We start from the raw sequence: 23234 nt of genomic DNA, 5'->3' as shown, positions 1-23234 counted from the left end.
ACTCTGGCAGATTAACAAAACAATAAGCCATGTTGAAACATTTTACTCTTAATAATAAAATAAACACTAGTATTTAAAATTGGACTGTTTAGAAACTAATGTTTTAAAAAGAAATTATAAGTGGATTTTAGGCAACCTTAACCTGAAACAATTGGGAGTTTTGAACAGCAAGAAGCAGTCATTAGGTAATTGCACATATTCTGAAGTGGCATTATAGCCTTTCTCAATTGGCATTTGTTTACTATTTAGTTTTAGGAAACTAATCTTACTAATAGATTTTATAAGTAAAATAATTGTATAGGAAAAACTGAAGTTGTATTAAGGTCTCTTTTTTTGTTTAGTAAAAATGTCAGAATACTGTTTTGTTCTGTTTTTAGAATGGAGAAGGTCCTAATTTTAATTTTGATAATATTCTTTTATGAATTGGTTTTATTAATCTTTAGTAAAAATTTTCACTTTATCACAGAAGTTTTAGTTATATAGAAATTTCTTCATAACTCTACCCTTTGTTTCTATTTTCTTTAGCACAATCTCCTTTTCAAAAAAGTGCTCTCTTTTCCTCTTGCTACCTATCTAAAGAATGTTTTGCCCATATCACTTTCAACTTCAGGTAAAAAAATGATAGTTTCATTTAGTTGTCATTTGATGTTTAGTAGGTAGGGAATGATAAAACTTTCTCTTTTTTTTTGCTTATTTTAAAATTTATTTTGCTATGCCTTTTAAAAACTTCCTATTAAGTCTAAAAATGTCAGATTATTTTGCCCTTCAAAGGATGTTAGTGATGTTGAAAAGAGACATTCTGCTGTGTGGTAATTATTATTAAGTCTTCACTTGGACAGAATATAATTATTGATAAAACTGATGAATACATTATGATGATTCTCCTGTTTTGTAAGACTGGCCCTAAGTGAAATTGTGAAATAGGCATTTTGTCTTAAATTTTCTTCCACTGCTTTTTACAGTGCATGTCTCCCTTAACATCGTCTACACTGGTACCATTTTCACATTTTAGAAATGGCCAGGTTGTCAGATTATTCCCTGCTCTCCTTTGTCCCTTTCAGAATCTTAATTCATTAATCACTCCATCTCAGCTAAACCAGTCTAAGAAAATAATTCCTATCAGTTAGTAACTAATATGTTAAACCTTTCAGTGTTGTTATATGTTTAAGAAGCATGCTTAAAGTTTGGTACAGAAGTATTTTCAGTTGCTTCTTAAAATAAACATATATGTACAATTTACATATACATAAATTATATGTGATAAAGTATATGTATATAAAATTTAATATAAATAGCTCATATCTTCCTTCCCTTTGATAAGTGCTAGTATAGACCATTTCTTCTCTACCCATGGGTTAATTGAGCACTTGTGCTCTGTAAAACCCCTGTAAAATTATCTTTTGAAAAATATTAGGCTGGTTTTTTATATTAACTCCAACACTGATTTAGTCTGTCTTACTTCCTATGACAGTTTTAAGTTTTATCACTAGTCAGGCACTTTGTTAAGGAACACATGTACCCAGCAGCATCACTTTGACACCTTGTCAAACCTCTTTAGACTTTTACTGACTGTTAGCATTACCTTTTGCTCCTCTGAAAATCAGGAATAATTCTGGCCTTATATATTTTTGGACCTTAGATTTTACTCATACATATTTTAAGTTTCTTATTTTCATAATTATTTTCCTCAGTTAATATAAAGTTTGAGCTCATGCTCTTGTTCCATGTATTATTAAATTTTTCTAGTTTTGAGTAATTGAAATAATATTAACCTGAAATAAGAACTATTTGGCTCTGCAGATTTATATTTTAGTTTTAGAATTTTCCTGTTGCTTCTAGTTTTCAGTTTCTTTATTCTTCTTCCGCTGACCTTAGTGAACAGAATAGGAACTCTGCTTTTCTCTCCCAAACTGATTTGTCTGGGGGTGTGATAATTGGTTCTTTACTTGAAACCAGGTCAGATTTTAGGTCTAGAAAACCCATTACCAGACTTTTCCACCAACCCTCTCTGCTATCCTGCTGTAACGACACCACCAGCGAGCACAATAAGTGTCCTTTTGCTTCATGGTTGCAGAGTCAGTGGATTTCCTTTACTGATGAACTTGTTAAAATTACTGACTCCAGTGGAGCTCAGAAGGCATTCCAGAGATTGCATTGTAAAGCTGAAAATACCTTTGGGTTCCCTGGTGCTTTGGATGAGAGATTTTTCCAACAGCTGCATCTCTGAGGATCAGCGTGACCTTTGCCATAATATTAAATGTTTTGAAAAGCTACTGACAGAGGAAGCTAGCAATGCTGCTCGTTTTTCTTCTGCATCATCATCGCTTCTGTATCCTAGATTAGTCTGTGCCTTTATTCAGATGAAGGGTGGTATGGGAAACATGCTTTATCTGTTCCCCTTAGGTAGTGTCAGAGAGCAGATGTAGGTTAGCTCTTTTTTTTTTTTTTTTTTTTTTGCAGTACGTGGGCCTCTCACTGTTGTGGCCTCTCCTGTTGCGGAGCACAGGCTCCGGATGCGCAGGCTCAGCGGCCATGGCTCATGGGCCTAGCCGCTCCGCGGCATGTGGGATCTTCCCGCACTGGGGCACGAACCTGTGTCCCCTGCATCAGCAGGCGGACTGTCAACCACTGCGCCACCAGGGAAGCCCGGTTAGCTCTTTTTGCCTGTGTTTTATACTTCACAAGTCACTTCATGTTCTTGAAATACTGCATCTAGTGGACATTTATTTGAAGTGAGCACTACCACCACCACAAAACACAATTAAGACACTTAAACCTGTGAACAGTTGTAGTCATCTCCTTCAGAAGCTTCTAGAAGCAGTATCTAATTGGCATGTGGAGATAGATTTGTTTATAATTTATAAAGTTATTACTGTAATTAATAGATACATTTATAAACAGTGATATTAATGAGCATTTTTATTACTTTTTCTCAAAAAGCAAATTCTGATTATTTGAAGAAGGTGAACTTAACACTTCTACCAGGCTTGGATTGAGTCAATCTAAATGCCATTTGGACAGGCCACTTGATTAGTAATGAAGCTTCAGGTGTAAACGTCTCTACCATGTTAAGCCCCCTCAGAAGCTTGAAATAACTTGAGTATTGGTCAGTGCTGGTTTCATTGATAATGAACTATCGTTAAAGTAAATATGTCATAGCACAGGGAAGTGTAACAGTCTTCAGGTTAGTGCGCATTTCTTCCAATGTACAGCTTAAAGTAGGGGCGCAGCATGAAAGAACTGGTGCTGACTGGAAGAAGGCAGCAGGCTTAGAATCTAAACTTGATTTCTTACCAGGTTTTTACTGTTTTCTTCAAGCAACCTGAATGGTGCTTGCATCTTTTATCTCTTCATATCTGCTTTCTAGATGATTCCATACCCCCATGCATTTGCTTTCACTCCGGTGTGACTACCTTTTACTTTAGGTCTCTTGCTACCACCTCCGTGCTCCTTCCTTTCACTCCTCCATTGCTGGCCAAGGGTCCTCAGCTTTACTGTTTGTTTCCCCATGTACATACTTAGGCCCATTCTTACATTTTTAACTTTGCACATCTGTAAACTCATAGAACTTACTGAAACATATTTCTTCACACCCATATTATATTCTTCAATCTGAATTATAGACTTATCTTTTAGAATGGACCAAAAGAATTTGAGGATCATTTTAATTAATTTAAAGGTCATTTAAATGTATTTGCTTCTACACTCTTGCTTTGATTATGTTAATACATGTGTGACTTTTGATGATATACACTTGAATTTCACTGATTAATTTCTACCATGCTGAGGTTTTTTTTTTTGGCTGCGTTGGTTATTTGTTGCTGTGCGTGGGCTTTCTCTAGTTATGGCAGGCGGGGGCTACTCTTTGTTGCAGCGCGTGGGCTTCTCATTGTGGTGGCTTCTCTTGTTGCGGAGCATGGGCCCTAGGCGCGTGGGCTTCAGTAGTTGTGGCACGCGGGCTCAGTAGTTGTGGCTCGCGGGCTTTGTTGCACCGTGGCATGTGGGCTCTTCCTGGACCAGGGCTTGAACCCGTGTCCCCTGTATTGGCAGGCGGATTCCTAACCACTGCACCACCAGGGAAGTCCCTGGAGAGTTATTTTTAATTAGGAATACTGAGGTTAGTATTTCTGGTTTTAAAATTGCAACATTTGCAAATAGTGTTGAAAAACATTGAACACTAAATTCATGTAGGGTTTATGAAGTCAATATATGATTTTCTATATTTACCAAAAATTAGTTATAGTGATTTGTGGAAAATTTTTTTGTAAACTATAAAGATATGTTTGATTGTCACTAAAAAATGGCACAGTGTGTTTCAACTTAACAGTGAGATTACAAGTTTAATTAAGGTAAATGTTTTTATTTAGAGTTCATGTTATTATTTTGAAGATGTTGCTTCAAAGGCTTGGTCTTGCAAATAACTGTAAAGTAGAAGTATTGGCAGTAAACTAAAGACCTTAGGCCTTAAACTGGTTTTCACCAGCTTACTTATTAGATTTAATTTTTATATGTATAAATAATTGAAACAGGAATACAATTTATGTCAGTTTTATTGAAAAGTTAATTTTTTTTTCAGGAATATTATTGGTAGCTTCGAAAAAAGCATGCTTGATACATTCCTAGCATTTCACAAATAGCTATAATTACATTTTAAAGAAAAAGAACTTCTGAAAAATGAGCTTTGAATCCTAATAGTTTCTCTGTAATAGAATGTTTTTATCTAGGGATTGGTACATACTAATGATTTTCTTCAAATTCTCTTTTTCCACCCACCAGCCAGGCCCACAACTCCTCTTTCTGTAGGTACCATTGTCCCACCTCCAAGGCCTGCTTCCAGACCAAAGCTTACTTCAGGAAAACTCAGTGGGATTAATGAAATAGTATGTACTCAGGTGTTTTTTTTTTTAATTATAACTGTTTTGATTTAATATGCAAATGATATTTCTCTGTATGTCCCTTTACTGCTAAATGCTTGGAATTTTCTACTCAAGTCTTCAAAGTACAGAAAAGTTTTCCCTGCTGATACTTCCTTCACTTCCCCATATTATCTCAGTGATCATACCTGTGGAGCAAGACCGTTGTTCAGGAGGAAGGAGATTTCCTGAGAAAGTTAGCACATTATAAAAATACAATTCAGTACCCATTGTTTCATAATTAGGAAGCAATTTTCATATAATTTTGCTTAAAGTCAAATATTAAGGAAAAAATGGTGGCCTGTTCTTAGACCTAGAAGTATAGTGCCAGGGGAGTCCTGGTGGGCATCTAGTCCAGCTTTCTTTATTTTATACATAAGCAGTCTGGAGTTCACATCACTTAATTGACTTGTAAAAGTACACATTGCTTAAAAAAAGAAAAAGGCATTGGTCTTCGAAAGGTGTCAGATAACGAAAGAAAATATATGGGTTCTACTGAGAGTCAGGCTCTCCCAAACCAGTCTTCTTTCCTTCAGTCTGTTCTGGTTTACTTTCATCTTTCACTTGCCAGTTTAATTGCCAGAATTAAATTTCTAAATGTCAAGCTTAATCTTTTTCTCCTGATATACATCTACAGTGGTACACCTATAATCCACGTGGTTGAATATTTCAGCTGAATCTACAAGACTCTTCATAAAGTTGACTCAGCAACCTGCATTACCATACTAACTGTCCGGTTTTCTCCTCTTTGCAACCTAGGTTCCAGCCACTTGAAACTTTCCACTGTTCCCCAAACACATCATGCTCTTTTACATATCCATGTCTCTATTGTACTCCCTCTTGTCTGAAATACCCCTCAGTTTTCTATGTAGGAAACTGCTCACTTTAAGACCCTGCTACATATCACCACCTAGGTGAAGCCCTCTTTGATGGTTACTCCTCCTCTCCACCCCACAGTGGACTTAATCATCCTCCTTCATTCTCTTCCTTATACCCATACACTTGCTCGTGTTTCTTTTAGTGCTTCAATCACATTGTATATAAAGTTGACCCACAGTCAGTTCTCCGTATCTATGGGTTCCACATCCACAGATTAAAAATATTGGGGGGGGGGCATCCAGAAAGTTCCAAAAAGAAAACTTGAATTTGCCACACACTAGCAACTGTTTACATAGCATTTGCATTGCATGTACAACTTTTTACATAGAATTTACATTGTATTAGGTATTGTAAGTAATCTAGAGATGATTTAAAGTGTAAGGGATGACTGTACTGTTTTTGTGTGTGTTTCCTTCACTGGACTATGTTTTAGCCAGTTTCATATCCTTAATACTTTGCTAATGCCTTAATAGTTTACATAATGCCTGTCACCTCATGTCCTGTACCACCTCCATCTGTATATTTCCACAGCCACATTTTACACCTTGCTGTGTTTTTTCAACCTGCTGTCCATAATAATGAGTCATCCAAAAGCCATTCTCTGGAACTAATACTTTAAAAATAATTGGGGGCACAAGGGTTTACTAAATATAAAATATTTTGGGCAGTATAATCTAATTTTTATAAGAGTGTATATCTATAAATTTATATTCATGCGAGTAGAGTTGAATAATTTTAGTGTATGAATGCTTATAGGGTTTTGTTGGTTGTTTCTCGCCTTCTGTTTTTCATGTTCCTCAAATAGATGGGGACAGAAACAGTGTCTAATTCACTGCTTTGTATCTAGTACCCAAGACCTGACACACAGTATAGGCACTAAATAAATACTGCATTTACTTATAACTTTTATAAGCAGGAAAATGTTGTCTTTAATTAAGCTCAATATTCCATATTTTAAAAATGAAACACCTCAGGAAGTGTTGCTAATGTATTATTGGAACAATTAGGAATTTGGAAGGAAAAAAAACATTCACCAAAGTAAAAGATAAATGAATTGGAATCATATTTTTCATATTTGTTTTTATTTTTAACCAGAAAAGTGGAAAGACAGTAGAATTAAGATTTTCTCAAACCTCTGAATGGGGTAAACTTTCTCAATGAGGAAGCATTACAATGAATTATAAGGAAAATGTGCACAGATTTGTAAATGCCAAAAGTAAAGCAATATTCAGGAAGAAAATATTTGCATCAAATAAAGAAAAGGGTTAGTGGAAGCTCAGATAATACTAAGACCTCCCCAAACTAAGGCAAAGCTAACAGACAACTCATAAAAGAGAAATGCCAATTTTATTTTTATGTACGGAATTAGCTAAAAGGTTTTAAATTTTATTATTTTTCCTTCTTCTAAGGCTCATCTGTTCATTGCTGGCAAGAGTGCAGAGAAATATTCTCATATATTTACAGGCAGTAGGGTAAAGTGAGTTACCCAAATGGGAAGCAGTTTGGCACTATGTATGAAAAGCCTTCATAATGTTTAACAGTTTAACTTCTGAGAATCTATCTTAAGCATACTTTTTGAAAGACGGAAAAAGTTTTATATACAAAGATTCTCTTGACGGCATTATTTTAAAATAGGCTTTTCAGCTTTTAATATATTCTTGAAAATGATTTGACCTAGGCATCTCTGTGAGTTTTAAGAAACACAATAAATTTGGTTTAGTATTTTAAAATTAATATTCCTGATACCTAAAAATCTTTTCTGATAACTGGGAAATTGTTTTAGCATTTTGGTAAATGACATTTTGTTTTTAAGCCCAGGCCATTCAGCCCACCTATAACTTCCAATACCAGCCCACCTCCTGCTGCTCCGTTAGCCCGGGCAGAAAGTTCTTCCTCTATCTCATCTTCTGCGTCACTAAGTGCTGCCAATACTCCAGTAGGTAAGTGGTTATCATAAATTACATGCAAAATTTAACATCCAAAATATGATCAGGCTGAGGGTAGTGAAGAATTAAGCATTAGACATTTTGGTTTTCTGGAAACACACCTGGCATTATCAAACTAGCCACATTTTCCTTTTCTCTTTCACATTTTATATTATCTGAATAGAGCATTTTAACCATGATTAGCACTGTTAAGAATGCATCAAATTTATAAACTACGGACCAATATAAATAGTTGAAGGCAGAATATGATGCAGTACTTTCTACTGTGAATTGGTACTTACATTCCTAAGAAAATTTGTTTTAAAAGCAACTGATTCAGTGAAAGGAAGGGGTTTTGTGCTTGCAGTGTGATCCTGGGACCTGCAGCATCTGTCTGTATCACCTGGAACTTACTAGAAATGCAGACCTTTTAAATCAGAAACTCTGGAGTGGGGCTAGCAATCGTTGAACAGGCTTTCTAGGCAATTCTGATGCATGTTGAGTTTAAGAATCCCAGCCCTAATTAAGCTGATTTAATTATACTTAATTTGATTTGTCAAAACTCACGCAGGAGAAATGGGCCTTCTGTATGTAGCCATTGTAAAAACGGCATGAGTGGTATAGGCTAAAATGAGATAAATGATTTTCTTTCTAAATGTCTGAACATGATGTTACCATCTTATTTTATATACTTTTGTGAACATACTGTTTTTCCCATCTTCTGACTTTATGTAAACAATATATTCAATAAGTCTTTTTGTTTGCTGTAACAAGCACCTTATTCTTACATTTTGTTTGTATATGTGGTTTTGTTACCTTTTGTTTCCACAGAATCTGTATTTTAATCATAAAGAACATAGATGGGTCCTGTTAGAAATCAGGCAGGTCCTGGTAACCAAAATTGCTTTAGTCGTTTCCCATTATCTCCAGATTATTCAGAACGTTTTCTATTTGTGATGGAAACTTTAATTTTGATTAAGTTGGTACATATTTGTTTGTAGTTTGGGCCAGTGCTGGCAATAGGAGAACGACAAGTAGGTGACGGTGATGATACAGGCAGGCAGGATGTGATGTAATGTGGATTTTATAGGACAAAGTTTCTTTAAATCTTCCTAAAAATTTCTTTCTTTATTGTGATGTTTATTCAGCTCCCTGTTTAGATTTAAGTTTTTGATTCTTCTTGTTCTTGAAAGTATTTTCTTTTCCTGCAATATTTTGTTTTATTTAAATATGATAGAAGATGATAATTTGATTGGGACACTCTCTGAAATTGAAAAGCACTGTGAGACTTCACAAGGTATTGTATCGAAAGCAGATGTATGTGTTAACTAATGACCCTAAAGTGTATCTAAAATACTCTGTTATCTAATTTTTCCTTTTCCAGCAATTTATGGTGTCTCAGAAATCAAGAATAACTCTAAGGTTTAACTATCTCAATTTTGTACTAATTATGTCCAGTTTCTATACAGGATCCATTGATAGCAGTGGATAAGTTATAAAAACATACATTATTTTTGCATTATCTTCCATCTCCCTCCTGCTCTTCTCTCCTTAACATTAAGAAATATCAACAAATCTTACCTCTAAAGCTATTAGAAGCAGAGAAAAAGTGATTAGGAAAGAACCAGAAAGAATATGTCAGTTAAAAAAAAGAAACTATAATATAAAAACCACAAAGCAAAGGCTATCAATCATACGAAAACCATTCATACAGTGAGCTGAAGTTAGAAGCAAAGAGGTAGGAAATAGTTGGGGGTGAGTCCCTGTTTTTTACTCCGGAGCTGAAAGGAATTCCACAAAAATATTCACTGATTGTTACAAAGGTAGGTACCTTTTATTTCAGCTTTATGTCTCTGCATTTTCAAAACATACACAATTGTAAATATGCAACAATTAAACCAAAATTAGAATGCATGCATACTATCCTTATAAAGAAGAACATCCAAGGAATTTATTTTTTCCAAAAAATGAGTTATTCTGAATAATATAGTACACACTTAGACTTTTTTAGGGACTTAAGCACGTATTTCCTGTGTCAAACATTTTTTTGAAGGATGCATATACAATATGATCTTGGAAACAATGGAATATACAAAAGGGGATATGCCAAAATGTTAAGTGGATTTTGAGTTTTTTTCCTAACTTTCCAGTACTTTTTTCTTCTTGCCAATATTTCAGTAACAGGCTTAGCAATTTACAGGGAAACTATTTCAAGAATTCTCATTTTATATGCCCAAATTGGATAATTGAAAAGAATAACTTTGTAGGTTTCTTTTGATTTTTAATGTCAAAGTCCTAGCAGGCATTAATGTTACCCATGACTGTGTGTAGATATCCACTTGTGTAGGTTACCTAAGGGAAAAGATTAATTTCAGATTTAAGAGCATAGAATTTTTTCTAATAAAAGATTATTATAGCCTTCATCTTTCTCTGAAAATATGCTTTCCTGAATTTCTAGTGACCCTAGTATAGAATATATTTTTTAAAAAATTGAACTAATTTAGATTTATAGTGAAATTTTCCCACTGCACAAACATGTATTTGCATAGTTGTAATCACATATCCTAGAAACTACTGCCTCTTGATCAAGCCCTTAGCTTTCATTTAATGATCTCTCACCTGATCCAAACTTGAATCCCTGCCAAGTCATTTTTCTTTTCAATCCAGGATTCACTCTGTGTTCAGTGATCTTACAAAATGAAAAACACAATCATGTTTCTTTTAAACATTTTCAGTGTCTTTTAGTGCCAATAGGATAAAATTAAAGGTCTTCCATGTCCTGATCTGGGTTATAAACACTTCTCCAGACACATTTTCATGTCCTTTCATTGTTGCAGCCCATCACCCACAAAGTATGTTCCTGCTTTGCAGAAAAAAACTACTTGTGGTTCAGAAAGGCACCATTTCTTTCATGCCTCTTTGGCAAAGTGTCTGGTATATATTGGTGGTTAGTAGATAGTAGCTGTTGTGATTTTGTGAATACATTTTATTATTGAGTTTATTTTCATATGAAATTTTAACTTGTCTTGTTTGGGAGAGTTTACTTTTCCCAGTGGCCTAGAAACAGCAGTTCCTGTTTCCATGTATTTTTAATCACTGAGTCATTTTTTTTTTTAAACTATGAAGAACCTTCTAAATCAGAATTCTTCAAAATCTTGAACAGTACAGAATCTTCCTGGCCTCCAAAGGTAACAAAAGCTCTTTCTCACTATTTGTAGGAGCCCAGGTTTAGTTGTGAGGCAAAGAAAGCTAGTACTGATTTTTGTTAGAAATAACAATACTCTAGGTATCTCAAAAGTAGCTCACATCTGAAATAAAAATATCTGATGGCTATGAACATGGTGTAACATTTATGTAACAAAAAACATACATTCAGATTTCAGAGATAAATGAATAACCTAGGTCAACATATTTTTCTTTAAGAATGAATAATCATCATTAACTACCCAATTGACTTATTTTTACAAAATTTCATCATATATTGTATATTAAATGAAATGCTCCACTTTCCAATCGATAACAATGGTAAGGCATAAATGGAGAGAGTACATTTGTAAATAAAAAAAAGGCAATGCACTGTTTTAAGGGATTTGTCTGTTATGAAATAAACCAGATTTTAGGTTTTAAAAAACACCTGAACATATACATTAAATTTGTTTACATTTTATTACTCTTTTAAAACACTGCTCTTTCTATGATTTGACTCTAAAGGTATCTTACTGAGTTAACTTTATGTGAGGAATGTTACCTCAAAATGATGTTATTAGTCATGTTTATTGAGGAAAGGTAGTATGGGAATATAATACAAGCATAAGACAAAGAAGAGGTAAAGGAGAATTACAGTAATAATGAGTAGTGCATGATTACATTACACTGCTAATTTAGAAATAGCTAATGTATAGGAATACCTTAAATAGAAAAATCCAGTTTAATGATCTTACATATGTGAATTAGTAGAACCTGAAAGAATTTAGTATCTGAATGGTTTTGAAGCCATATTTTAGTAATTTTAGCTCTTCAGCTGAAGGGCTTTTTCCTTCTGACATTCCTTAACCCAACCCTTCTTTGTCATTCTATTTAAAATTGAAGTCACTGTGACATATTTTCCTGTCATATTTTATTTGTCCAACTTGTTTTATGCTCCATTTTTTAACCAGATTTATACTTGGGGCATCTTTGAAACCAGTAATAGAGTCACTTGTGACAAGCTAATATTTTGAGTCTACTCTGTCTTGGTATTTAATAAATATCTTTCTATAGGATTTAACAAATGAATTGTATTTATTCTAGGTGTGTCACGAGGTCCCAGTCCTGTCAGCCTTGGAAATCAGGACACCTTACCTGTGGCAGTCGCCCTTACAGAATCTGTTAATGCCTACTTTAAAGGGGCAGATCCCACCAAGTTAGTTTTTAAAAGATACATGTATATGTGTGTGTGTGTTTCAGGGGCAGGGGGCTTGGTGGTAAATTTTAAGAGTTACATTTTGATTCTCTATTAGAGTTTTCTATTACTTGTTTACCTGCTTTTTGCTATCAATTATAGTCATTTAGATATTGTCTTTCGAATTTAAGAAGTCACTATAATCAGTAGTGATGGCTTTTTTCTAAGTTTATGTACGTTTTTGCCCAGGCTTTACGACCAGTATGACAAATCTGTTGTTTGACATGTCTGTAGAACAGGATTGTGGCAGCTGACGTAGATGGGGATAGAACTCTGAATCTTGGCCTAATGTATATCTTTGGTGAAAGTGTGATGTTTGCAAGAGAGACCTAGAGTGCATGTCTATTTACAGGAGACTCTTGAAGGATTGGTTTAACCTCCTTCTATTAAGAAAATGATCTTTGGGTGAATGACCACCCTTAATTTTTCTTTTTTTTTTTTTGAATTTTATTTTATTTTTTCATACAGCAGGTTCTTATTAGTTATTTATCTTATACATATTAATGTATATATGTCAATCCCAATCTCCCAATTCATCCCACCACCATCACCCCACCCTTATTTTTCATGTATAACATTATTCATTCATTAAATATTTGAGTGCTTAGTATGTGTAAGACTGTTATAAGCTTGCATTGTTGTGAAAGTTTCTTAGTTTTCACTTGAGATAATGCAAGCTCTGTAGAGAAGAACTTTTGTTTACTAAAGTACCTTCAGCACTTACAACAGAGTCTTACACATAGTAAGCGCTCAAATATTTGATGAATGAATAATGTTACTTAGGAAAAGGAGAGGTATTGATATATGCTATGAAGAAAAATAAACCAGGGTAAGGGGATAGACAGTTACAACAGAGGGCTACTATTTTAGATAGAATGATCAGTGAAAACCTTTTTGAGGTTGTTTTTGAAAGACATTGAGGGAGGAGCAAGCCATGCAGATAGGTGAGTGAAGAGCATTCCAGTAAGTGTAAGGGACTGAGGTAGAAGCATGCTTGGCATAGTCATGAAATAGCAAAGAGCACCATGTCACTGAGTAGGAGTAAACAAGGGAGAAAGTAGTCAAAGATAAGTCCACAGAGGGAACAGATCAGGCTGGGCATTGTAGACCATGGTAAGGAGTTTGGAATTTATTGTGGGTGAGGTGGGAAGCAAGTAGAGGCTTTTGAGTAGAGGAGTGATGAGGTTACTTATGTTTTTGAAGTAGCACTCTGCCTGCTATATGGAGAATAAACTAGAAGGAGCCAGAGTAGATGCAGAGAGAAAGGGTTAGCCACTGAAGTCCAGGTGAGAGATGATGGTGACTTGTATAAGGGTATTAGAAGAGATGGTGAGTAGTAATGAGATTCTGAATGTATTTTGAAAACAGATTTGTCAAGATTTGTTGAGGGAGTAGATTGTTAAATTTGAAGTACTTATTAACACAATTTAGTGGGGATGTTGAGTTGATGATAGTTGAATACATGATTCTGGAGTTCAGAGATAGGTGCAGGCTAAAATATTTGGTAGTCATTAATTTGTACATGATACTTAAAGCCTGGGGCATTAGGGTGTAGAGAAGAGATCTGATGAGAACCTAAGTCCTGGCCCCCTTCAGTGTTTAAAAACAGGAGGATGAGAATCATCCAGCAATGGAGTTTGGGACAGCAAGCAACAAGAGAGGTGAGAAGAGAACCAGTAGAGCAGAGTCCCAGAAACTAAGTGAATAAACCCTTCCATGAAAGAAGGTGTGAAGCTGTATCTGATGCTATCCGTCAGGTCAAGAAAAATTGATCATTAACAACGTGAAGATCATTAACAACGTGAAGGTCATTAATGACCTTCACAAGAGCAGCTCTAGTAGACTGCTTCGAGGGCGCTCAGGAGCAGGAGATGATGCAAATACAGACAACTGTATTTGAAGAGCGCAAATGTTAGGCAATTCTTTTAGGATATTTTGCTCTAAGTAGAAGCAGAGAAACAGGGTGGTAGCAGGAGAGAGATGGGAGAATCAGAGGAGGCCTTTATTAATTTTAGTTTTTGGGTTTTTTAAAGATGATATACATTTCAATATGCTAATGGAAAAAATCCAATATTTATGGAAAAAACTGAATCTACAGGAAAGGGGACAATTGCATGAGTGAAGTCCTTCAGTATGTAAGAGGAGATGTGCTTCAGTACAGTTAACCTTAGGGGCATAGACTGATTATCTGTTGAAACAGGAGGGAATGCAGAAGGTATGGATGCCTTTAGAGTCAGGGAGATTAGGATTTTAGTAGTGAGAGTATGAGGAAGTTCTTTTCTGATTTTATTTCATCTGTAAAATTTAAAGGAAAGTCGTTGACTGCAGGTGGGGGAGGGAATTTTGCAGGTTAGAGTTAAGAGGAGAAAGGAGAAGGTATGAAAAGAGCTAGGGGATGTAGAATTTCCAGGTAATACTAAGGGGGCCCAACTGAGAGTTTTGGCTATATCATTATATGTTTTTCTCTAGTCATGTTCGGCCATATAGATGTAGGTGAGGAGCTGGATTTAGCTAAGACTGTGTTTTGCCAAACAAGCATAGTCAAGTGAGGGAGAACCAAGGGGAGGGTTTATGCAAAGGAGTATGTATATTGATGGACCATGAAGTCCCAAGATAGGGGGAAGTGAGGATATGAAGGAAGAGTGGAAATTAGTGAAAAAGGTGGTAGGAACAATGGATTATGGAGGTTTTTGATGAGATTGCAGATGCAGTACTGGACAGAATGAGTTGGAGAAGTAGGAAGAGACTATCCGATGAGTGGGGAATCAGGCTGAGATGATGGAGGGGCTGAAGTATGGCTGAGGTAGGCTGGAAGGCAGGATCATTGAAGGCAAGGGGCTGAAGGACTAGGTGACCAAGGTGTTGAAAGGGGATTATCTGTGTGGATATTGAAATCACTAAAAATTTGTGATAGGAGTAGTTGTGCAGAGACAGACTGACAGTGGGCCAGGAGCTATAATTTTCAGAAAATGAAAGGGAATGTTGAAGATGACTTGGAGGATTGAGATAGCGAGTAGTGTAATCTGATGGTGTGAGTTTCAAATGAAGCTGGTGGTTTTTCAGAAGGAAGAAGGAATATAGAGTTGTAAGAGGCAATGAGAGCAAGGAGGACATCTACCACTGCCACCATCAGGCTCAGTGCTTTGTGGGGTTTGGAGGAAAAATAGCTACAGCTGGGGATAGTGTTACCAGGGAAACAGTGTCCTTATGAGACAGCCAGGGATGGTTTTAGCAAACAAGTGAAGGAGTATTATCAGTGTGCTTCCATTTGTGTTTGGAATTTAATTCTAGGAAAAACTGGTGTTAGATGAATATATCATTTCACATAGAATCATTTTTTATAATTGAAAAAATAATTCATGGTAATTATGATAAAAGGTTATATATATAAATAAAGCCCTTTTAAAACTAAATATGCTTTAAATGGAGGTTAAAATGCCTTATTTAAACTATTTAAATTTTTCAAAATGCCTACTTCCAGGTGTATTGTGAAGATCACTGGTGACATGACAATATCATTTCCAAGCGGAGTTATTAAAGTCTTCACTAGTAATCCATCCCCAGCTGTGCTCTGCTTCAGGGTGAAAAATATCAACAGACTAGAACAAATTCTTCCAAATGCACAACTTGTGTTCAGGTTTGTGTACTTTACTTTTCAGTTTTTTTTTAATTTTTTGGCCACACTGTGGGGCAATGTGGAATTGTAGTTCCCTGACTAGGGATCGAACCTGTGTCCCCTGTGGTGGAAGTTCAGAGTCTTAACCAGTGGACCACCAGGGAAATCCCCGGGCTTGTGTACTTTTGTTTTGAAGGTGAAATTTCTTTTTAAGAAATTTTTTCTTTCTTCTTCAAAGCAACAGTGATTCAATTTGAAGACTATCAAAATTATTTATTATGATGAAATAGGATTCTGCTGTCTTTGTTTTGTTTGTGCTGGTGGGTGGTAGTAGTCATTGTTAAATCCTTCTCTACTGTACATCTTCTCATCTTTCAGGCAACTTTCTGCTATGTTCCATTCTTTATCCCCTAAGTTTAGTTTTACATCATCCCATCTTTTGGTTCATTTCTACTGGTCTTTGCCAGGTCACCAAATTACTACAGAGAGGCAGAGTATAAAGAGAAATAAATAAATAAATATGAAATAATAATAAATAATAATGAAAATATTTCTTGTACATACAGTGATCCATCACAGTGTGATTCTAACACAAAAGATTTTTGGATGAACATGCAAGCTCTTACTATCTACCTCAAGAAGCTATCAGAGCAGAATCCAGCTGCTTCTTATTATAATGTAGATGTATTAAAGTATCAGGTGAGTGTCATCTTATAAAAATCCTTAATTGAAATATTAACAAACAGTCTTGCATATCATTAAATGAATAATATGTCATGGCCAAGTGAAGTTCATTCGAGCAATGCAAGGATGTTTCAAAATCAAAAAATCTCTTAATAAGCCTCTGGAGATTTTGGCCAATTTGATCAAATTCACCATCTATCTATTACCAATTAAACTACTGAGCAAATATAAATATATGAATGTCCTTCACCTGAAAAGACCAGCATATCAGTCTTAATAATGAAATACCTAAAGCATTGAAAGTCAGGACAGTCATTATTCCTGTTAGTGTATAAGATTTTTCTGGATGTGTTTTAGTACAGTTAGACAGGAGAATAAAATAAGTGGTGATAAATATTGGAAAGGAAGATATAAAAATAATATTAATTACAGGTGATATATTTCTGGAAAACTCAAGAGAATCAACTGAAAAACTGATGCAGGAGAATTTAGCAAAGTGGTCATTTAAAAAATTAATACAAAAATTAATGGCTTTCAAAACAACCAGTTAGGAAAACTAATGGAGAAAGATATTCACAATAAAAAAACTAATTAGATCTGGAGAGGTAGTCCAAGATGGTATAGGAAGATCCTGAGCTCACCTTCTCCCGTGGATACACCAACATGGTGTATATACAGATAGATGTGGAACAGTTCCCTCTGAAAGGGACCTGAAAGATAGCTAAACAGCTCCTTCACATCAGCCAGTGAGAAAAGGGCCACACTGAGGCAAGTAGGAGAGGCTGAGACACGGTCTCACCATAAGCTTCAACCCATCATGGCAACCCACCATCTGGATGGAACTCACAAATCTGGAGCTTCTCCCTGAGGAACAAAGAGTTTGTAACCCGCATGGACACCCCATCTTTTGAGACCTGCACTTGATAGACGAGTCCCTAAAACATCTGGCTTTGAAAACCAGTGGAGCTCGTATCCACAGGAACCAGAGGGCTGTAGAGATCTGAGAAACGGCTTTAAAGGGCTTGCGTGCAAACTCAAGCACCCTAGGTCCCAGCATGCAAGCGGCCATTTGAGAAGTGCACAGGCTGCATGTGAAAGAGATTCATTAGCTGATCTTAAAGCATGGGCTTGAGGGGCCGGGGCGTGTTGAGATACTCTCCAGGGAGTGAGGTGCTGGAGGGCACCTCTTTTACTTGCTCCATCTACTTTGCTAAAGCCAGCAAGCACCACTTTATTTATTTTTTTACTATAGACTTTTTCTCTTGGTGGATGCCATCTTTACACTCCAACCAGTGGGCTCTCCCTCTCTCATGCTAAAACTGGCTTTTTATTCAAGACCTCTTTCCCCCTTCCTCAGTGGGTGTCATCTTTGCACTCTCTTCTGTGACACCAGTATCTCCAAGAGGGGAGTTTTTATAGATGTCTGGTGCCCCAGTTTTTGCAGCTGCAGCCCAGGGGACACCCTTGATCTCCTGGCTCTAGAGGCCAGGGGAGCTTGCATTTCTGGGTCCCACAGGACTATAACAATCAGTGAGACAGTTTTTGGTAGGCTACTGCCCCCAGGGCAATGCACAGAAAGCAGACTGAAAAACACCCGTACTGTTTCTGTGAAAGAGACCCATTTGCTTGGCCTGGGGCAGCAGCCTAAGGGGCAGGCTTCTGGTCTGACACACATCTAGGGATCTCCAGATATGCTCTTAGGGAACATAGCCTGGGGGAATGCAGTCAATTCACTCTCCCTCTGCCTTGCTACAGCTCATCAGTATCTCCCAGAAAGGAACTTACACACTCGTCTAGAGCCCTGATTTTTATGACTGTCACCCAGGGGACACCTCCAGATCACCTGTTCTGGTGGCCAGCAGGGCTAACATTTGTATTCAATCTCACAGAACTATATGTATTTGCATACTTTAAAAGCTGCTGCCTGAGGGTCTAGCTTCCTAGTCAGTCTGAATCTATGTGCTGGCAGATTTCCTGCTTTGAAACACTGCCAGGTCTTGGCACACCCTTGACAATTAGGAGCTATTAAATATAAAATAGTCTGCTTGGACGATCACAGAGGTTTGAGAGGCAACCAAGAGCTAAGGCGAGGTTGAACAATAAGGTTCATCTCCTACACGAGGTTACTCTTTCAAGACTGGAAGGGGTGGCTATTTCATCTAATACAAAGAAGTGCAGAAAATCAAGTAAAATGAGGAAACAGGAATATATTCTAAAAGAAAGAACAAGACAAAACCTTAGAAAAACGCCTTAACGAAACAGAGATAAGTAATTTACCTTATAAAGAGTTCTAAGTAATGGTCATAAAATGCTCACCTCACTTGGGAAAAGGATGGATAAACACAGTGAGAACTTCAACAAAGAAATAGAAAACCTAAGAAAGTAACAAATAGAAGTCACTGGGCTGAAGAATACAATAACTGATCTGAAATATATACTGGAGGGGTTCAACAGCAGACTAGATGAAGCAAAGAAAGGATCAGTGAACTCAAAGACAGGGCAGTGGAACTCACCTAATCCGAACAGCAAAAAGAAAAAAGAATTTTAAAAAGCAGAGATAGCTTACAGGACTTATGGGACAACATCAAGCAAATTAACATACACATTATAACTGTCCCAGAAGGAGAATAGAGATAAAGGGACTGAAAACTTACTTGAAGAAATAATGGCTGAGAACTTCCCTAACCTGGGGAAGGAAACAAACATTCAGATCCAGGAAGCCCAGAGACCCACACCAAGACACATTATAATTAAAATGTCAAAAGTTTAGGGCTTCCCTGGTGGCGCAGTGGTTGAGAATCTGCCTGCTAATGCAAGGGGCACAGGTTAGAGCCCTGGTCTGGGAAGCTCCCCCATGCCACAGAGCAACTAGGCCCATGAGCCACAACAACTGAGTCTGCGCGTCAGGAGCCTGTGCTTCTCAACGACAGAGGCCATGACAGTGAGAGGCCCCTGCTTGCCACAACTAGAGAAAGCCCTTGCACAGAAACGAAGACCCAACACAGTCAAAAATTAAAAAAATAATAATGAATTAAAAGAAGGCTCAACATTAAAAAAAAAAATGTCAAAAGTTTAAAAAAAGAATCTTAAAAGCAGCAAGAGAAAAACCAAGGGAGCTCTCATAAGACCATCAGCAGACTTTTCAGCAGAAACTTTGCAAGCCAGAAGGGATATATTCAAAGTAAACTTCTAACCACGGATACTCTACCTGGCAGAGTTATTGCTCAGAGTTGAAAGAAAGATAAGGAGTTTCCCAGGCAAGCAAAACCTAAAGGAGTTCATCACCAATAAACCAGCCTTACAAGAAATGTTAAAGGGACTTCTTTGCTGAAAAGGGCACCAATTAGTAACAAAAGTATGAAAGTATAAATCTCACTGGTAAAGGTAAATATATAGTAGAGGTAGTGGATTAATCACGTAGAGTGAAAATAGTAAAAGGAAAAAGAAAAATAGTAAAAATAACTCCAATAATTAGTGAAGGGATACACAAGATACAAAGATGTAAAATGTGACATCAAAAACAGAAAATAGAGGGGGAGTAAAAATGCAGACCTTTAGAATGCATTCAAACTTAAGTTGTTTGCAGCTTAAAATGGACTGTTATGTCGGTTGTTATATGTAAGCCTCATGGTAACAACCAAGCAAAAACTATAGCAGATACACAAAAGATAATGAGAAAGAAATTAACCATTCCACTAAAGTCATCAAACCACAAAGAAAGAGAACAGAACAGCCAGAAAATAATTAACAATATGCAGTGAATACATACCTGTCAATAATTATTTTAATTGTAAATGGACTAAATTCTCCAATCAAAAGACATAGAGTGGCTGAATGGATTAAAAAAATAAGACCTATTTATATACTGCCTATGAGATGCTCCCTTCAGATGTAAGGACACACACAGAATGAAAGTTGAAGGGATGGAAAAAGATGTTCCGTGCAAACAGAAACCAAATGAAAGCTTGGGTAGCTATACTTATACCAGAAAAACATAGACTAAAACAGAGACTGTAATAAGAGACAAAGAAGGGCATTACATATTGATAAAGGTGTCAATTCAACAAGAAGATGTTTAACATTTATTAATTATGCACCCCCCCAAAAAAATAATAATTATGCACCCTACATAGGAGCAACTAAATATATAGAGCAAATATTAAGAGACCTAAAGGGAGAAATAGACAGCAATACAGTAATAGTAGGGGACCTTAATACTCACTTTTATTAATAGAAAAGTTATCCCAACAGAAATCAGTAAGGAAACATCAGCCTTATATGACATGTTAGACCAGATGGACTTAACAGATATACAGAAAACATTCCATCCAAAAGCAGCAGAGTGCACATTCTTCTCAACTGCATAGGGAACATTCTCCAGGATCATATATTAGGTTAAAAAACAAGTCATAATAAATTTTTTTTTTTTTTTTGCGGTACGTGGGCCTCTCACTGCCGTGGCCTCTCCCATTGCGGAGCACAGGCTCTGGACACGCAGCCTCAGTGGCCATGGCTCATGGGCCCAGCCGCTCCGCGGCATGTGGGATCTTCCTGGACTGGGGCACGAACCCATGTCCCCTGCATCAGCAGGCGGACTCTCAACCACTGCGCCACCAGGGAAGCCCAGTCATAATAAATTTAACATTGGAGTCATATCAAGCATCTCTTTTAGGACCACAGTGGTATGAAACTAGAAATCAGTTACAAGAAGAAGACTGGAAAAATCACAAATATGGATAGATTAAACAGTATGCTACTGAGTAACCAACAGGTCAATGAAGAAATCAAAGGAGAAATCAAAAAATACTTTGATGAAAATGGGAATACAACATACCAAAAATTCATGGGATGCAGCAGAAGCATTTCTAAGAGGGAAGTTCATAGTGATACATGCCTACCTCAAGAAACAAGAATAATCTCAAACAACTTAACTTTACACCTCAAGTAACTAGAAAAAGAAGAGCAAACGGAGCCCAAAGTTAGTTGAAGGAAGGTAATAACAAAGATAAGAGCAGAAATAATTAAAGACTAAAAAGATCAATGAAACTAAGAGCTGGTTCTTTGAAAAGGTAAACAAAATTGACAAACCTTTATCTAGACTCACCAAGAAAAAAGGAGGGCTCAAATAAAATCAGAAATGAAGAAGGAGCTGTTATAACTAATACCACTGAAATACAGAGATTCATAAGATACTACTATGAACAATTACATGCCAACAAATTGCCAACAACCTACAAGAAATGGATACATTTCTAGGAACATACAGCCGGCTTTCCAATACTGAATCATGAAGAAGTAGAAAATATGAATAGATTACTAGTAAGGAGATATGAATCCATAATCAGAAACCTTCCAAAAACAAAAGTCCGGGATCAAACGGTTTAACTACCAAAGTCTACCAGACATTAAAAGAATTATAGCAATTCTTCTCAAACTCTTCCCAAAAAATAGAAAAGGAGGGAACACTTCCAAACTCATTTTATGAGGCCAGCATTACCCCAATAAACCAGACAAGGACACTACAAGAAAAAATTATGGGCTGATATCCCTGATGAACATAGATGCAAAAATCCTCAACAAAATATTAGCGAACAAACTGCAACAATACATTAAAAGGGTCATACACCATGATCAAGTGGGATTTATTCCAGGGATGCAAGGATGGTTTGACATCCAGAAATCAAGCAACATGATACACCACATTAACAAATGAAGATGAAAATCGTATGATCTCAGTGGATTACAGAAAAAGCATTTGACAAAATATAAACATCCATTTATGATAAAAACTCCCAACACAGTGGGTATAGAGGGAACATACCTCAACATAATAATGCCGTATATGACAAGCCTATAGCTTAATATGCTCAGTGGTGAAAATCTGAAAGATTTTCTTCTAAGATCAGGAACAAGACACGGATGCCTACTCTCACCACTTTTATTCAACATAGTATTAAAGTTCTAGCCAGATAAATTAGGCAAGAAAAAGAAAAGGCATCCAAATTAGAAAGGAAGAAGTAAAATTATCACTCTTTGCAGATGACATATCATATGTAGAAAACCTTTAGACTCCATAAGAAAAAAAACTTAGAATAATGAATAATGAACTGAATAATAAATGAATTCAGTAATGTTGCAAAATACAAAATATATAAAAATCTGTTGTGTTTCTATACACTAATAATGAACTAGCAGAGGAAATTAAGAAAATAATCCCGTTTACAATTGCATCAAAAAGAATAAAATACTTAGGAATAAATTCAACCACAGAGGTGAAAGACCTGTACACTGAAAACTATAAGACGGTGATGAAATAAAGACAAAACTAAATGAAAAGATACTCCATGCTCATCGATAGAATTAAAATTGTTAAGATATCCATACTACCCAAAGCAATCACAGGTTTAATGCAATAACTGTTAACATTCCACTGGCAATTTTTCACAGAAATAGAATAAACTATCCTAAAATTTGTATGGAATCACAAAAGACCCCAAATAGCCAAAGCAATCTTGAGAAAGAACAAAAAGCATCACACTCCCTGATTTCAAACCATATGACATAGGTATAGTAATCAAAAGATGGTATTGGCAAAAAAATAGAAAAATAGATCAATGGAACAGAATAGAGAGTTCAGAAATAAACCCACACATACATGCTCAATTAATTTATGACAAAAGGAGCCAAGAATAAATAAACATTAGGGAAAGGACAGTCTCTTCAATAAACAGTATTGGGAAGATGTTAAAAAAAAAATAGTATTGGGAAAACTAAAT

At 36.1% G+C, this 23234-nt stretch overlaps 1 protein-coding gene across 1 annotated transcript in view; it reads left to right on the top strand.

The window, feature by feature from the left end:
* Positions 1-23234, top strand: part of FCHO2 (FCH and mu domain containing endocytic adaptor 2) — a 116011-nt gene that overhangs the window by 80252 nt on the left and 12525 nt on the right. The window contains exons 18-22 of the mRNA XM_060007181.2: positions 4777-4880; positions 7606-7732; positions 12008-12119; positions 15640-15795; positions 16341-16473. Of these exons, the coding sequence (XP_059863164.2) occupies positions 4777-4880; positions 7606-7732; positions 12008-12119; positions 15640-15795; positions 16341-16473 (632 nt within the window). The remainder of the gene's footprint in view (positions 1-4776; positions 4881-7605; positions 7733-12007; positions 12120-15639; positions 15796-16340; positions 16474-23234) is intronic.

The sequence above is a fragment of the Delphinus delphis genome, chromosome 3, assembly GCF_949987515.2.
Source record: "Delphinus delphis chromosome 3, mDelDel1.2, whole genome shotgun sequence".
Taxonomy (NCBI): domain Eukaryota; kingdom Metazoa; phylum Chordata; class Mammalia; order Artiodactyla; family Delphinidae; genus Delphinus; species Delphinus delphis.
This window is presented reverse-complemented; position numbering and strand designations above follow the sequence as displayed.